The sequence below is a fragment of the Lepisma saccharinum genome, chromosome 11 (assembly GCF_977018435.1).
Source record: "Lepisma saccharinum chromosome 11, izLepSacc3.1, whole genome shotgun sequence".
Classification (NCBI taxonomy): domain Eukaryota; kingdom Metazoa; phylum Arthropoda; class Insecta; order Zygentoma; family Lepismatidae; genus Lepisma; species Lepisma saccharinum.
In genome coordinates this window covers 55,538,613-55,556,978 of record NC_139239.1, presented here as the reverse complement: position 1 = coordinate 55,556,978, position 18,366 = coordinate 55,538,613, and the positions used below count along the sequence as shown (strand labels likewise).

Sequence of the window (18,366 nt, the reverse complement as noted above, 5' to 3'; positions counted from 1 at the left end):
TTCTCGCGTAACTCGTGTGTTATTTCTGCTAACCGGTTATGTAGTAAAAGAAGACTGATTGCGCGTGCTGCTAACACGTTATTCTCGTTACTGAAAGAACCTTTTTTTTCTTCTTCTTTAGGGAAGTCGGGATGGAAGATTTAAAGGTCATGGTCGTGCGTATTCCACACAAACAAAACACAACGAAAAACAGGGAAAGTTTTTATGGCTGAATTCCAATTTCATGGTTATGGCTGAAGAGGTCATTTTTCGTTTTTATTTCTGTTTCTTAATGTAGCGAAGTCATCCCAGAATTCTTTGCCACGTGACGTTCCTTTCATCCACTTTTCTTGGAAACGGATCAGACATATATATATATATATTTCTGTCTTGTTTTCGAAAGTATCAAGAAAATGTTTGGGATTAAATTAAACCAGATACAATGATAACATGTTATATACATGTTTCTTAAGGGTCTCAAAAATTTTCAGTATTTTAATAAGAGGCATACTTTACTTTCAGATTGCAATTGTATAATATGCAAGGGTGAATAAAATCGTAACTGCACTCTTGAATATTGTTTTCACATTGCCACCTGAACTATAGGATATCGTTGTGGCTAGCTATAATGTAAGGTTGTCACATTGATTTGTTTGGTCTATTTTACTTCGCTTTTCTGCCACTTTGGCTAATCGTGAGGATGAGGTAAGTGATGATATGATGAAGGGACACTCACAAAGAACACGCATGCCCAGGCCGGCATTCGAACCCGAGACCCCTGCCGTCGTTGCACGCTGTGCTAACCACTCCGCCACGGAGGTTGGCGGTTGTCATATTTATCCTTTGCCAATACAGGGCTGGAAATAAAACCTAACTTTTACAGACGAACTATATTACTATATTACATGTGTATTCCTACAATTTTCTATAGCCTTCACTGAATGTACACTTCCGCAAATCTTTCTTATTAGGAAATTATTTATTTAATGAACTTCCAGTACAGCAGAAGCCATTTTAAACCGGAAAGAGACAATACTAAAACAGTAGACTAAATAGTGTCAAAAGAAACTAAACTAAACAGTGCTTAGTTTGACAATAGCATTACTTATGTACATTTTTGTAGGTTTGTGATAAAAGACTAATAAGAACTGAATAAATCTATTTGGTTTGAGATGATGTTAAACTGATTTGGTAGCCAATGGAATAAGAAACGTTGTATGAGAGCCTGGCAGTGCGGAAATTTTCCTTGCTCCGTGTTTTATGTTCAGGCACTCTGAAGGGGAAGTTAATGGAGTGGGATGCTACATCTTAAGTTTCCATGAATTATCGTATAGAGTAATTTCATATCTCCAATGTATCTACGAGATTCTGGGGTATTTTGTGTGTAAGTTTTCAAGCAGATCTCTCTTGGATAGGTGTAACAGGGTCGGTATTTTCTACCGACCGATGGAGAGGAAAACTGTCGATATTGGAGGTACGAGAATGGACAGTTATGTTCCAGATGGGTGAATAATATTCTAGAATGTGGTATATTTTTCACAGTATTCACATGTAGCATGTGATCATATTGTTTTATTAGTCTAATAAAATACAGACCACACTTTTTTGTTTTTTTACATCAATGGTATACATAAATTTATCGAAATATAATTTCCTCAGTACAGACCGAGATCAAGTAGAGATAAGGATACTTGAAAGATACTGGGATACCGAATACAGATATTAGAGGAAATGGTGAAGAAATAAATAAAGATAGAGAATATACATGTTTCTGTCGCCGTCCCTGAACAGGACGTCCGGCAACGTTAGTTATATGGACCAAACCAAATAGTACATAAACCTCACCTCGACTAAACCTTAAAGAAAGCAACAGGGTGATAAAATACAAACAGGGTGACTTTTTTCTGTTTCGGTTCTTGTACGTCGCTTTTCTATCTCTTGGGTTAATCGTCACGATGAAGAGGAACGTTGAACTGATAAAATGGATGGCACACAATCATACGTCTGTTTCTCCCACTCTGGAGCCTCTGGTTTCATACCGAGTTACATTGACCACTCCACCACGTTGGTCTGCGTAGGATTAGCTCGATCCCAGGTGTCTCGCGCTGCCAAGGATATGAAATAGCAACTGTCAGCCCCTACCTACACAGCGACTGAATTATGTCTGTTTCTTTACATGAACAGGTAGCTCACATTAAACTTCAAAGTCACTTATCGACTAGCAGTGCCAGGTAATTTATTACATCAGTGCGGCTAGTGGGCATTATGAGTAGATTATATAGACATATTCCTATTTGTATTTCGTACTTTACATTGCTTTTCTGCCGCTTTTGTATATTCGCGACGACGTGGAATTGATAATGAATATAAGGGACATTCACTTCAAGAACCAGGCCAAAACTCCAACCCGGAACCTTTTGTGGTGAGATCATGAGTTGACAACTCATCGTGGCCACCGAAGCGGCAACAGAATATTCGTGAACTGTTATACAGTAAATGCAGGCCCATAGCTCAGCCCCTCTGGAACTGCCATCAGCTCCCCTTGACATTAGGTAAAACTATTTTGTATAATTTTGTAATATTGTACATTTTTTTGTGTGATTATAAATATATGTATCATCAAAAGTAGTATGGATTGTGTAGTAAGGGATGATTTCAATAGCAGTCAATTAACACTTCAAACGATGTTTTTGTATATTTCTAAATTTTATGTAACTTAATGCCCCCCCCCCACACACACATAATTTACCTTCATTTAAGTGTTAAACTTTTGAAAAATGGACTTTGTTTACAAAGCCCCCCTTGATATCCTGTGAGCCCCCCCCCCCTACCGGAGATCAATTCTAGCTACGGGCCTGAGTAAATGTAAGGGTGAGATTTGTACAGAAACACTCAGTATAAAGAAATATATGAATAATAATGCTACATCAAAATATGCATTAAAATTGACACTTTGAAAGTACTAAAGAATAATGAAACTGAACCAAAATTGTCTAAAAGCAATACATATGAATGGGAGAAATACAATGTCAATTTTGATTTACATTTCATCATTTAACGAAATATGAGCGAAATCATATACGTTGAAATATATTCTCAAAGCATTTGTATTCACTTTTGTTTAAGTAATTGACGAGGAAAATTACAGTCAATATCTTAGATTTCAAGTTACTTTATTGAATCAACCATGTGCAAGTTTCTGGAAACAATATAAATTAATTTTTAATATTTCTATTTCAATTTGACTAGCTTCCACGTCGACACTTTATCGAATCCTAGGTAAGGTATGAACATATCTGTTTCTTTCCTCACCTATTTTATCATTCCGCTCATCCTCATCGTCATAATTAATCCGAGGGACAGAAAAGCAATATAAAACAAATACATAATACATTTTTTAATGTGAATTCGACAATAAAATATTCATTATTTGACAACACACATTACATATTACCAGTTCACAAATAGTGTGTGTTCATACGTAAGTCTAACACTTAAGACTTACGTATGAACACACACTATTTGTGAACTGGTAATATGTACTACAGTGTAATTCTCACTTCCTAATAAAGAAGGTTCGGTAGGCTTCTGTCTGAATCTCGTTGAAGTTTAAACAATAGAAAACAGCTAAAAGGTAGAAAGAAGGAACAAAAGCGCTTAGCAACTGCCCTTGTACAATTTGCACCAGGGCCACAGATATAATAAATCTCAAGGAAAATTACACTTTAACGACTTAGGGACATCGACCATTACGGCGATTCTCCTTCTTTCGTCTTATCTGTCTGTGGCCAGCAGATAAACACCAACCCTTGCCACCTAAAAAGTTGCCCAAATTGAAACAACTCTATGTTCTCTAACCTAGTATTCACAAGCTTTCACGATGTACCATAATACTTTTACGAGCTTTGTGTCGGTGGCAAAGCTAAAATATATGGCTAATGCCGTTTTGAATGCTACAGAGCTTCAGCCAAGGTTGAGAGGTTTTCGCATGCAGTAATTACACTCTAGATGGAAGACCAGAAGGTTCTCGAGATTATTCGCAAGATGACCATCAGTGTTCTCTGTGTTGAAAATTTTTAATGTAGGTAATATAATCTGCGTGAGGACGGTGTACTGTAACGCCAAAAAAGTAATTTGAGTATTTTAATATTACAATCATTAGGTATCTATTCATTTCTCTATGCATTAGTTCCATGCAGTCTGTTTTCTAGAACTTAAAAGATTTTTCCGAATGGCGTAGTGGAAACGTCGTCGTCTTGTAATCAATGGGTCCCGGGTTCGATATCTGATAGAGGCACATTGCACAGTGGTTCGGATGCCACTTTAAACTCTAGGTCCAGTCTCAATTAGATCAACATGGTTTACATGCAACATTTATTCCAAGGAAACTCTCTTCGCTGCAACTTCTAGGCTTTTCATCATTCAACGTTCATTGCTCCATAGATTATAAATTCATTTTAATATGATCTACAGATTTTCAACACTTCGAATTTTGGGCCGAATTGTGTCGGTAATTAATGTAATTGTAAATATGTGCTTCGTGTCGTATTGTTTGTTTGTGACTATTCTCTGTCCGCTATAAGAATGAAGTAATGTAAACAAATATTCGTGGCTTGTGGGAATCTTTTTGGCTACTCGAATGGCATGCGTGCAGGAATCTTGCCCGTAGTGATACAGTGCATGCGATAAAGCCACACCACTCAACGTAGCTGCTATGTTGAAGTTGAAAGACCTCTATGTAGTCATGTGGTTTTTGAATTTCGTTCTTATGGGGTATGCAGAATAGTTAGTTTATATTGGCTCATTCTGTGTCAGAGTAGTTGCAATCTGATCTATGGCTTATACTTACACGTGAAAGATATTAAGTACATTTATTTGCAAAGGCAATCAATCAATGTCTTGAAAGAACTGCAAGTAAACGTCTATGAACTTTTTAAGTGGACAAATGTGAAAAATATCCACGTGTGGCGTAAAAGAGCTAAGTTGGCAACATTGTCTGACTAGCTTTTCCATGCTGCGAGTGATGAAGAGATTTTTCTCGCGATGTCGCCTATTTGAGGAAATATCTTCTTTCCATTTGTGGTGGCGTCCCGCGTGCGGGTTTGGCTAACAAGACACGTGAACAGTGAACACGAGTAGTAGCAGTTCCTGAGGAATGATAGCGAGTTGGCAACACTAAATCTGTGATTTCGGTAGGTTTTTGGTCGCGCGAGGATCTCCTGCAACCTGTAATTAGCGAGTTCGTTAAGTCGCTCCGTTGATTACGACATGTTAACGAGCTGCGATGGGGTGGGGGCGGATGAGGAGGGGAGCCTTGAAAGAGTAGCTCTGAAGGAGGCGGCTTGGCGCGGGAGAAATGGATGGTGCCATTTGGTATTCTAGATAACGGGAGGAAAAATGCGGACATAATCTGGAGTTGAAGTTAATTTTTGCGCGATTTCAGTGAGGAGGGGATAGCCCGTTAATGGATACCGTGTAACTCGAAATGAATCCCAAGTGGCATAACGTTTGTCGTTGTCTCTGTGTTGTATTGTTTTGGGAGCGTATTGCAGACCGTGGATGCTTGGAAATTACCTTCTAGAATTCAGCATACTACGTTATCTTAATATTTGATGGACTGGGGAAAAGGGGCGGGGCTTCTATACAGTTGAGGTTTCCTTGATGTCTTAAAAGCTTTCTGGACATCAGAATTTGCTACTTTTGCACCAAACAAAAGTTTAGTATAAAATCAATCAAGTACTATATTTGTATTTTTGTTATTTTGCATCGCTTTTCTGCCTATTTGACTAATCGCGACGATGATGATTAATAATGGTTAGATGAAATTAACGCCCACCCCGAGATTTGATCGTGGGACCCTGTGGCGAGATTTTGAGTCCCGCACTTAACGCCAAAGAGACTTTATGGAATTACTAACATACAGTATTTGGACGTCGGGAGGGGTTTGACTGTTCGAAACTCCTCTGAAAATTAGTATTATTAATTTTAAATTACAAAAAGCAATAAACTTTATTATGTTGACAGTAAAAATTCACCTAATTAGCATTCTAGAAGACTATATATATGTAGTTGGCTCAAACAATGGAGTGCGAAATCCAGGAGTAGGTCAGAACTCAGTCGCAGAACATAAACTTGATGACTAAAATTTCCCCCTACCTTCCAGAGCTTTTCCTGGTGAATAATCAATTTGTGTTCCGTGAAGCCTGGCAATTCATCTAAATACTTTAATTAATCCCTGTTGGTACTGCAATAATTATTGTTGCTGCGGTGAAATATGCTCGTGTATCTACGTGAACAAAGTGTGTAAAAGGGGTAAAGGTTTAATCAAAATCAATGTATGAACGGTGTGAACACACACACGAATTTGGTGTGTCGAGTAGAAGAATCTCTGCATTAATAACAGTTTGGCAAAATATTTATTATTACTTTATAATCATTATTATAGTTATTAATTTTAATAATAATAATAAATTTTATATTAACAACCTGACCGCCGTTCTGGCGGCAACGACTATATTTTGTTATTTTATGACTGTATTTTTCACCATACCTGGTGGTGGTAGTAGTGGTATCATGCATAGACTAAAACGCTTGAAACAGCCATAAGTAATTGCATACGATATCATAAGCGTACTAATAATGCATTTTTTTCATATTTTTCAGAGGAGTTCTTTGGTGATATCGCTCTTCCAAATATACAATATGAAGTAGAACTAGAACTTCAAAAAATTAATGATAGTATAAGAGAAGAACTTGAGAAGAGGAAGCACGAAGTTATAATGGAAGAACTGCAGATAGAGGAAGAGGGAATGTATGAAGTGAAAACGCACCATCGAGGTGTTAGTGCTAGTGAGAGGGATAGTGACGATGATAGTGTGAGACACGACGAGGAAAACAGGAGACGGAAGGGTAAAAAGCAGAGGAGGAGAAAAGGCAAAAGACGGTATGTACACATTTTAAAATTAATTTCGTGTGTGTTTGTGCAAGATGGGAAAGAATGTGTGTGCAGGGAGCAGGTCCGGATTTATGCATGAGGACATGGAAATAACTAACTATCTAGCATTCGTAAACCCGAAGGGTCGGCCCCCGTGGCGGAGTGGTTAGCACATCGCACTACGACGCCAGGGGTCCCGGGTTCGAATCCCGGACTGGGTATAGATGTTTGTTAGTGTCTATTCATCAATTTCATCGTGTCATCACTCATCCCCATCTTCGCAAATTAGCCAAAAGTGGCACAAGAAGTAAAGTAGAATAAAGCAAATCACCACCACTTAAACCCGAAGGTTTATGACTCCAGCAACACAAGCCTTCCATCTGTCCTTATCCTGGGCAAGATCAATCCCATCTTTTCCATCCTTACCGATTTCCTTTAGGTCTATCTCAACGTTATCCCTCCATCTTCGTCTTGGCCTTCCTACAGGTCTCTTACCATCACGTTTCCCAACAAGAATCCTTTAAACTATTCTTTCCTCTCCCATTCGTGCCACATGGCCTGCCCATCCAAGTCTTCTTGTTTCATTATTATAAGAATATCTGGACATGAATACATATTATGCAGTTCTAAATGATATATCCTTCTCCACTAACCTTTCATCTCATCAACATGGGCGTAACTTAGGGCCTAATTTTGGGGAGGCAGAACCGAACTTGGGACTTAAGTTTGGGGGAGCGGCAGACTCGAAAAGTTTACCGTCCCATAGAAATAGCGTACAGAATTATTATGAAATCATAAACATTACCCTTTATTATTTTGCTCCGCAAATTCCAAGTGGTTAACAAAAGTAATATTACCTGAAAATTTTGGTTGGGCAAGTGCCCCCCTGTAAGTTACACCTATGCATGTGGAGTTATACATTTTAGCCCAGTTTATATCAGATGGTTAGTATATACTTTTAAATTTTTTAAACACATTACCTTACCAGTTTTTCAAAATATTGTGGACCTTTTCAAGGCGATTTTTCTCCACAGTGTAAGCCCGTTTGCAGATGGAGGCCCCCGTATATCCAGGTCTGTCAGCGTATAACAGAAACGATGGCTTAGATGTTACCATATTTGTAGGGGTCTCCCCGATGGCGTAGTGGTAACGTCGTCGCCTTGTAATCAAAGGGTCCCCAGTTCGATACCCGGTGCACAGTGGTTAGGATTCCACTTCAAACTGTAGGTCCAGTCCTAACGAGCCTATCTGTGCATACAGCGGACTTAAAACATAAATCATTTCAATTACCATATTTGTAGATCTGGCAGTGGCGTAGTGCAAGTCTCTGCCCGCTGATAAAATACGCGGACATTTATTCTTCATCCACTGTAAGAAAGAAGTAAACATAGCCACATGACTTCTGAGAAATGCCTCTAATGTGTTAGTTCTGATGTTATACAGCCATGAATATATTAGTCCCACAACTTCAGAATAGCAGCTACTCTGAGTGATGAGCCTTTATCACATGCACCATATTCCTAAGCGCAAGTTTCCTGCAAAGCTGCCATTGGAATAAGCAGTAGGATTTCTTACAAGCCACGTGCATTTGTGTACATTGAATTTGTTCTTCCAGCTGACAAAGAATAATACCAAGTGTGGTCTGATAGTCTCCGCCTCTACTATTAGAGGAACATTTTCCCGTTTAATACAATGTAACTAGAGAGATTAATATAGATAAAGAATGGAAATGCGTAAATGTGGCTCTCATTTATGCGGTATAGAGGGCCAAACTCATTCATTCTTTTTGAAGAGTTCGTTTGATTGATTAGTTTAGTCTATTCAATGTCTCATTTCTTCCACTTTGCCTAATCGCGATGATGGATATGAATGGTGATGAGATGAAATGGATGAAGGAACAATCACAGATATGGACAACACAACAGAAACCCCACAGAGAATTATAATAGCTCTGATTCCAGGAATCTGTTGGCCTGCAACAATGATGTACTACGTGGAACCTAGGTTGAATTTTGGGCTCTTTCAGTGAAGCTCTTCTCTTTGAACAGTTGGACAGCAACAAATCAAAGAAAATCGCACAGAATGGCGATAATCTCAAATCTTAGGAACTTGTTTCGGTCCTCACAATGCTTGGACACTATAAAACTTGCAGTTCTATATCCTCTATAACAAACAGTGTGTCTCAACCACCTGGAAAGATGTCTTTCGTTCGGGATTCACGAGCAATAAGAGGAAATTCTTTCTCGTCAGTGGCGGTGAGCGATCACCATGGACGTCCGGAAGAAGGGGCAAGGGTGCCAAGCCCCCTCCCCCCCGTGACATAAATGTCCACGTAAAATGATATATTTCACACATAGTTTCATTTCAGTCACAGTAATTTATGTTAATTATCATAAATTCTTTGAAGAAACGTGATAATTACAGACTGAAATAGTGTTTTTTTGAGGGAGCATCACTATTATGGTGAAAAATATGTCTCCTTTGCCCCCTCCTTGAAAAAATTACCTTGCGGACGTCTATTGCGATCAGGCGATCTAACGGGAGGCCGCCTTGCTTCTCGCCTTCAAATTTGGAGGTGGACCGACTGGTCAATTTAGTTTCCGCAGAAATTTTCATTAACAAATGAATTGAAGTGGAAATATTCTGATTACGAAATGCAACATGCCAATGAAAATCAGCAATTACCAAATTGATTTAATAATATTTGCAAGGGGATGCTAAAGATTCCATTATATCCATTCGTTGTCAACCAATTTGAACCGAATTTTATATTTGTCAATAAACCTAGACATAATCAAACTAATACTCTCTATGATTATGCTATAGTTTATTTATCGTACAGTGGTGGAAAAAAGTTCTTCCCCATAAGACTTCAATGGCAGTAAATAATGCCGGAAGGGTAGGCAACACACATTGCACCTTTAGGTGATCGGGTGATTCTGTCTGTCTCAAGGACCAACTCGTCTTTTATGCAATAGCCAACAGACGCAGGATGTAGGAAAGTCACGTGACATCAGGTGGAATGTTGTTCGTCATAAAATCGCCTTTTCTCAAGCCAGGTCGCAGAACCGACAAGAGTTATAGCCTATGTTCGAAAATGATTCCCCTAAAACCGTTGAACGAAACGCTAAAATAATTCTTGCCTTAATTACAAAGGCTACTATACTATATGTGCCGCGGTAGCTCGGTCGTTAGGGAGTTTGATTACCATGCGAGAGCTCTGAGTTCGATCTCCGACTGGGGAGGATTGGAATTTTGTCCACCTGTTCAAGTGGCTCCGGCGCCCACCCAGCGTCGTATAAAGTGGGTACCTCTAGGAAACTTGTGGGGGGGGGGGGGTAAAGGCGGCCAGGGGCGTGGTGATGATCACATTATCCCCACCTTCGGCCGTAACAAGAAAGTGTGCAACCCTAACTCCGCACCCCCTACACGCCTTCATGGATTGGTGCAAAGGTAGCACTTTGCTCTTTCATTTACTATACGTCTTGATTTTGTCGGAACAGAACTTTCTAATTTCTATGTGGACTTTCTTCCAAGCTTCGTAGGGATGTGAATAGGCTCCAGTTTTTCTTGACACAATTCATTCATGTTATATTTCGTTATAAAAACCACGGCCTATATCCTGTGTGTGTGTGTGGGAGGGGGGGCTATAATTTAAACATGTGAGGTGATACTTTTCTCACTACTCCATTCTCCAATTCTTCGTATCCGAAATAACTCTCAATTCCACACACTGAAAATGTAGCATTTCCTACATCTTAGCATGCAAATATCTAGCAGCAAAGTAATGTGTAGGCACATAGTGGTTCGGATACCACTTTAAACTGTAGGTGCATTCCCGATTAGTGTTACTGTGCATAAAGTGGACTTAAGACACCAAATCAACCAACCTTCAGAATCCCGTTATCGTCCAGATTATCGAAACCAGAAGCTTCGTCGCGAATAACATAAGCAGGAAGACAATGTGAAATTACCCAACACAAACGACGATACCGCACGCGTTCTAAAATGAAGAAGAATACGTAAGTTGAAAGACCTCGATAGACACACACACTTTTCCTCCCCTCAATGGAAAGATTTCTTTCTTGCAGAGAAGCCTTTAGGTAGGGCTTCAAGGCCACGACGAAAAAGTGTTTTACATGCAATGACGGGACCAAAACACGGGTCTAGTTTGATATGAAAGCTGTGTTCCTCCTTATTTCGTACGTCATTGATAACAGGAACACGGCCTCGTCTGCAAACCCTAGTTTCGTAGAGCAGATGCCTGTTCGCCACCCTTTGGTTCCGTGACCTTCGCTCGTAGTTAGCAAGAGTGAATAACTCACCAGATACCTGTTGCCTGTGAGCTTATACAGGAATATATATTTCGTTAGCGTCTGTAAGTATTGTTTCATCTTCAGTTATATCAGTTAACGTTCGAATTGTTTCCTAATGGCTACGTTATTTATAAATTAGTTCTTTCTATCTATTTGTATGGGGGTTGGGGGTATACAGCCTGCATGTATTATTTTTTTTCCTGAAACAAGAAGAAATTTCAAGACAAAAAAAGAGTCCTAGAAGAGTAGTTATTAAAAAAGAAAGAAGAAAACGAAAATGTAAATGTTTAAATAAATTTTTTGCATAGATCTAGTGAATAATATTTTCTCACGGGGCCTCCTCGATGGCGTAATGATAACGTCGTCACCTTATAATCAAGGGATCCCGGGTTCGATACACGGTGGATGCACGTATTAGTTCGTATGTCATTTTAAACTGAAGGTCCAGTCCAGATTAGCTTATCTGTGCAGAAAAAATAAAAAAAGAAATTGTCACAGTGTAAGAAAATTTCATGTTCAACCACATACAAAAGGGAATAATTTATTTCATGTTGGAGTTCACATTTATAGCATCTAACCAACACAATTATGGATCGCAACGTATTTTCTCAGATCCATTTTAATTATACGTGCATGATAAAATAACAGAAGTGGAGGAAAGAGAAAGCCAAGCGAAACACAGATGCCTTCTCCAGAATTTCAAATCTCGTTACGTAAGGTTCTGGGTTGAAGTCCAGGGCAGGCATGACTCTCTTGTTCTTGCCCTTTTATCTGCTCTAATGTATTTAATCATAAATCGTCGTTATGGTTTACTTCCAGGGGAGGAATAATGACAATAATTGCCAATACAAAGCCAATAACGAACAGAGGCAGATGTCAAGAAAGAAACAAGACTTTACAGTGTCTCCGTCTCTCGGTTTCTCGAACTGAAAATTGCTCTCCCGTTCTCGGTCTCGGCTAGTTAAATATAGAAATCGAAATAGTATGTGAAGATACATATATTTCATATATCCCGGTTTTATAGGAGATTTCGTGAGAGATGAAATAAGTACTCTTCGATCATGTTTATTTTTATTAGTTTTGTTACGTAACATCACTTTTCTTCCTAGTCGCGGACGAGTGACCATTACATGAAATTAATGACGAAATACTCAAACACCTGTGACAAGGACGGTACTCAAATCCGGGAACTTTGGTGACGAGATCGAAGGTTGACCACTTAATGGGCTTGCCCACCGAGTCTGCTTAATGTTGCTTGTGTCAGGTAATTCGAAATAACTGTCAATATCCCACATTCATTATCATTTGTTTCATAATTTATCTTATTGATGTTATTATTCTGAAGTCGAAGAAATAGTTGAAAGGCAATAATGCAAGATTGAATGTCTATGATGTTACTTCGTGCCGAATAATATGACGTGATATTATGATATGAATATATTAATAATATAATATACCTAGTCATTCGATTGATTGATCCCAATTGCGTACACAAAATATGGTATAATGTCCACTCCTAACCAACCTCCGTGGCGTAGTGGTTAGCACAGCGCGCTACGACAGCATGGGCCCCTGGTTCGAATCTCGGCTTGGCCATGGGTGTTCTTGGTGAGTGTCCGTGAATCAATGTCATCATATCATCTTCATCGTCGCTATTTGCCAAAAGTGAAAGATTAGCGACACTAAATAAGAAAAATCCAATCAAATGGAACATCTTCACCGATTTAATTCTATACCGTACCAAATTCCCAGTTTATTACTGCTTCTTGCTTCATTTTACAGCATGTCAATTGTTTTCCGGTTCGAAAACAAATGGAATGTTGTTTTGTGCAGTTGATTGTGCATTGTTTCGTTGTTTGGATTGTTTAATTAACGTCGCATTAATTAGTTTTAGACCAATCGTGACAGGGAATCGAGAGCACAAAGGAAGTGGAAAAGACAAGTTAGATACCACGGCTCTCTTTAAATGTAGGATTCCTTGAATACAACTGAAGTGACCGCAGAATATTATGGATAAAATTTGTTTCGCTTTTTCCTTTCATTTCTGCTTCAGTTATTTTACTTCGCTTATCTTCTACCACTCGTATTAATCGTGTTGCTGAGGAAGAATTATAAACTCGTGAAATGGACGATGAGACAAAAAATATATATGCCTCTCCCACGGTTCGAAACTGTGACCACAAAATATTGTCTTATTTTTAAAATTTACGCCAAATATGGTTTCACTCGTCTCTTTCTCCGATGGAGTAGTGGTAACGTCTTCGACATGTGATCAAAGGCTTCCGAATTCAATACCAGATAGAGGAACATTTGGTTTCCCACTTTAATCTGTAGGTCCAGTGCATAAACTGGACTTAAACAATTAGCGTGTGGCATGTGGCCTGTGATGAGAACCATCATTTCAGTGAACCTTCTTGACAATGTCTAGTATCACTCGAAAAATATTTCCTTACGAGTAGATCTTGTTACGAAACCAGTTGCTGAAATGTTCTTCTTGAGGCCACGTAGCACCCAGCTGTTGTTTGTTGTTGCTGGGGCATGAGTCATGTGACTCATGCTATCAATGCTCAATCGTTCCCGAGAACTCAGATCCACCAGACAAACTTAAGCGAATAATTTGTTATTTGGGTTGCATAAACAACAGGCTTTAAGACGTTACGAAATTCTAGGTACCGTGGCCCAGGTAATTCTTTCTCCGACTGTACATTATATATATTTTTTTTATATATATAAAAATGGATGTATGTGTGTGTGTTTATATTTGTTCCGGCATAACTCTCGAACGCCTGGAGCAATTTCAACTAAACTTGGAACACGTATCACTTGCAATCTGGAAAGAAATACTGTGGGGGTAAGACACCCCTGGCACCCCTATGGGTGGGGGTGGGAAGGGGACATAAAATAACATTGTTGCGAGGCATTTTCGTGTCATATCCTGCACGTTATGCTTCCTGCTACACAGCACGGCGAAGTTGGTTGCCTACTGTCTATGATTATGCTATAGTTTATTTATCTTGCATTATATTTTTGTATATATATAAAAATGGATGTATGTGTGTGTATATATATTTGTTCCGGCATAACTCTCGAACGCCTTGAAGCAATTTCAAGCTAAATTGATACACATATCACTTACAATCTGGAAAGAAATAATGTGGGGGTAAGACACCCCTAGGCGTGGGGGTGGGAAGGGGGTGACGTAAAAATAATCGAAAACGACCAATATTAGTGTGGAATCCATAGTTTTCGGGGTCGCTAAGATGAATAGTGATACTCCCAATGCCGTTCAACTCCAGGTTCATTTTACACTATAGTTAAAATTCATTATTTTTCTGTCTAATAGAAGATTGGAATAAATAAATACCCGGGCAATCAGCAAGTTAATAATAAATTTCAAGGTACATAAACATTAATTAACGTATAAAGTTTTAAAAATTATGAATCTATTTAGGAGTAAAATTGTTGAGATCGGGCAACGACTTTTGAAAAACGAATTTACCGGTCGCGGGTTCTCGAAGGTTGAGAACCACTGATCTATAATATTCCCCCGTCTAATATATTTTTGAAGGTCAAGCATTGCAATGGATGGGCGACCTGGCCACAGATGCCAGTTGGTGTGTGACGATCCATGACACAGTGTCGGGTTACAAGGTCACCTTACTCGCAATCTTGCGAGCAGTCACAGGGATGATCCACAATCGTCCGCAAACGATTGTTCCATTTCCGTGACTTTCGGGGACTTTTCCGCCTCACTGCTTTGCAGAAGACAAGAGAAGAAAAGGAAAGAGAAAGAAGACCATTCGTTTCATCATTCCGACCGCTGAGTAGGGAGGGGTTGGCATTTAGGCCGTCTGCGGAAATCACAGTTTTACCCGGTCACTCGGATGGATCCGACATTATCTGGAAGAAACTTCCGAATGGTTTATTGCTGGCTGGAGTTCATAAATCAACGGAGAGCTGACGCAGCTTTCAGCCGTCTGGTCCAGGACTCTTTGGGATGCTGGAAGAAGGAGATACTGGGATTCCACGGAGGGAAAAGACGAAGTACACGAGGGAAGTTTATGTTGAGCAGAAAAGGTTTCCTCCCGGCTTCTGAAACTGGAACTTCTGGTGGTTTCCTGTCAGGCCAAAAGAGTTTGAGGGGAAGGGGGAAGGGATTCTTCGCCAAAGCCGTAGACTGATTCAAAAGGCAGGAACTGTGGATGCCAGAGGCGTTGATGGGGTGTTTTGCAGTTCTGGAACTGCATCGTCGCATCTTGTGCAAGCAGTAGGGGACTTTCCTGGGGAAATGTGGAAATCTGCTTCCATTTAAATTCTGAGGCAGCTGAAAACATTTTAAAAATACAAGTGTATGTAAGAGGGAAATCAATTTTCTCATTCAGCCTTTTCAAAATGCCTCGGTTTACATGAACATCTCACGGTCCCCAAAGGGACTCTAAGATGAACCTGAATGTACTCTCGTGTGTGGCTACTCTCAGTTACACCCAACAGTAACAGCTTCGTTAAAGTTGATGGGAAAGATACATGTACCCTTGATAAATGTTCCAGGACTGATAATCTTCTTATCCTGAAGATTAATGTAACACACTAGTCATAAGCCTGGTTCGAATCCCGATCAGGGTCTCTTGCTGTCTTTTCCAATAATGGTGTAGTGGTAACATCGTCGCACTGTAATCAAAGGGTGCCGGTTTCGATACTCGGTGGAAGCACATGGCCTTTCAAATTGCACTTTAAATTACAGGTCCAATTTAGCTGATCTGGGCACAAAAGTGAATTTAAACAAACAAACAAGTATCCCTCAGTTTCTGAAGTCTTGAGTGCCTCCTGATCAGTGTACTAGTAACGCCGTCGCATTGTTATAAAGAGGTCCCGGGTACGATTCTCGGTGGATGCACATTTGGATCCTCTTTTAAACCGCAGACCCAGTACCGATTAACCTATCTGAGCATAAACTGAACTTAAAACCGTTTTTTCAAGTGGTTGAAAGGGGCCAAACTAGAGTTCTTAGACGTTTTAAAGTTTTCTTCCAGTATCGTAACAATTAACAATTGCACTGTGCGGTGCCTCTTTAGTTACTAGCCCTAAGGTGGACGATATGAGATGATTCCAAGAACATTCACAGGAGAAACGTAGCTCGCCACCCCCTCCCCCTTTCCTTCCTCTCCAAGTAAATATTCTGGTGTCGCTACTGAATACAAGAATGTACATTTGAATAGAATAGCAACAAGAAATGCATTACGAAGAGTGAAGCACGACTATTCCATAAATAAAATAGAACAAGGGAACGATTGATTGATTGATTGATTGATTTAGTTTATTTTACTTCGCGTTTTGTGCCTCTTGGCTAATTTGCGAAGATGGGGATGAGTGATGAAATGATGAAATTGATGAATGGACATTCACAAACAACCAAGCCCGACCAGGATTCAAACCCGACACCCTTAGCGTCGCAGCGCGATGTGCTAACCACTCTGCCACAGGGTCGGGCTACAAGGGAACGAAAGGAAGACAGTGTTCGGCCTAGGATTAGTCGGGATTGTATTTGCTTCGTCAGACAGTTAATTTCGGAAGAAATGATAAAGAGGGGAATGGCTTAGATGAAGGGGTGAGCGGAACAAACTCTGTGAAGATTCGGATAACGAATTACTTACCCTTGATTCGCAATTTGAGTAACGAGATCTGCATTTTCGGAATTTGAGGTAACGAAGTCTGGATTTGTGGTAACTAAGTAAGTATGGATTTCGAATTTGGGGTAACGAAGTCTGGATTTGGAATCAGAGATAACGAAGTCTGAATTTGCAATTCCGAGTAATGAAGTCTGGATTTGGAATTTTTGGCAATGAAGTCTGGATTTGCAATTCCGAGTAATGAAGTCTGGATTTATTATTCAGGGTAACGAAGTCTGGATTTGTAATTCCGGATAACGCAATCTGGATTTGAAATTCGGGGTAACGAGGACTAGAATCGAAGATTTAGGTTATTTTTTTGGATTGGATTGATTTGGTGTTTTAAGTTCACTTTATGCACAGTAAGGCTAATTGGGACTGGATCCACAGTTTAAAGTGGGATCCGAACCACTATGTGCCTCCACCGGGAATCGAACCCGGGACCGCTTGATTACAAGGCGACGACTGCACCATCAGGGAGGCCATTTATTTATTTGGAATTCAACTGGGGTATGCCCAATTACAGTGCTCAACGTTGCAATTACATGATTACGATTCCATGAACAAGAACTAAATTACGGAAAATCAAAAGGAAATAACAATGATGTAATATACACTGAGAGTATGATATTTTAATCTATAATTTACATTAAGAACGATAGTGGAAAAGGGAATTTAATTGAATTTACGATTTGACTTGCCATTCCTACTTAGCAGCAGACTCGGCTTAAGGAAAGTAAGGGAGGACCTTTAAGATCCTACAACCGTCCGAGTCATGAAATTATAAACTTGACCATAAATACAGTAAACACAAGGCTTGCAGAGTAGCAGGGGGGGGGGGGGGAAACAACGTAAAAATAAAAGGCAGGGGCGGAAGGAGAGTTTTGGCCTGATTTACGTTTGGACACCGCACGACATGCGAAACAAAGGCTCGTTACCTGGGAACAAATCATACGAAACGGAAGACTTTTACTCGAGCAGGAGATCCAGCTACACGTGTTTGCTGAAATCTGTTTTTCAGGTAGGAAAAAAATAGGGTCTGCCCCGAACCTTCACGACCCCACCCCTCCGTGTGATCCCCACAAGAAGTTATGGAAAAATCAATCGTTGTAAAAGCGTGCCCCAACATGATTAATTGACGTTTAAAAATCGGGCGAGGTGCACGCGAGCTCTTGCTACTATGCCTGGTAACATCTCCGTGTAATGACGTGGGCTTGTGTGTGTGTGTATGTGTGTGCTTTGCTGGTTAATACAGGGGTCACGAACCGTATGATTAGCTGCTGATATATGTAAACACGTGCACTAACCCTACTGATCTTTACTTACGCTTGTCTGTGCCTGGATATTCTTTTTTTCCTCTTGGGTTCAAGACAGGTGAATTCTGAGAAGAATTTTGAGCCATTGAAAATTAACGTTTCATGACGAATTAACAACTTTGTCTCATGGAAGGATTGATTTATTTAGCTGTTAG

The 18,366-nt window shown here is 39.8% G+C and overlaps 1 protein-coding gene across 2 annotated transcripts in view; it reads left to right on the top strand.

The window, feature by feature from the left end:
- Nucleotides 1–18,366, top strand: part of tok (tolloid-like protein 1 tolkin) — a 173,163-nt gene that overhangs the window by 89,065 nt on the left and 65,732 nt on the right. For both annotated transcript variants that reach the window (XM_083131125.1, XM_083131124.1), the window contains exon 2: nucleotides 6,643–6,922. In XM_083131125.1, the coding sequence (XP_082987251.1) occupies nucleotides 6,643–6,922 (280 nt within the window). The remainder of the gene's footprint in view (nucleotides 1–6,642; nucleotides 6,923–18,366) is intronic.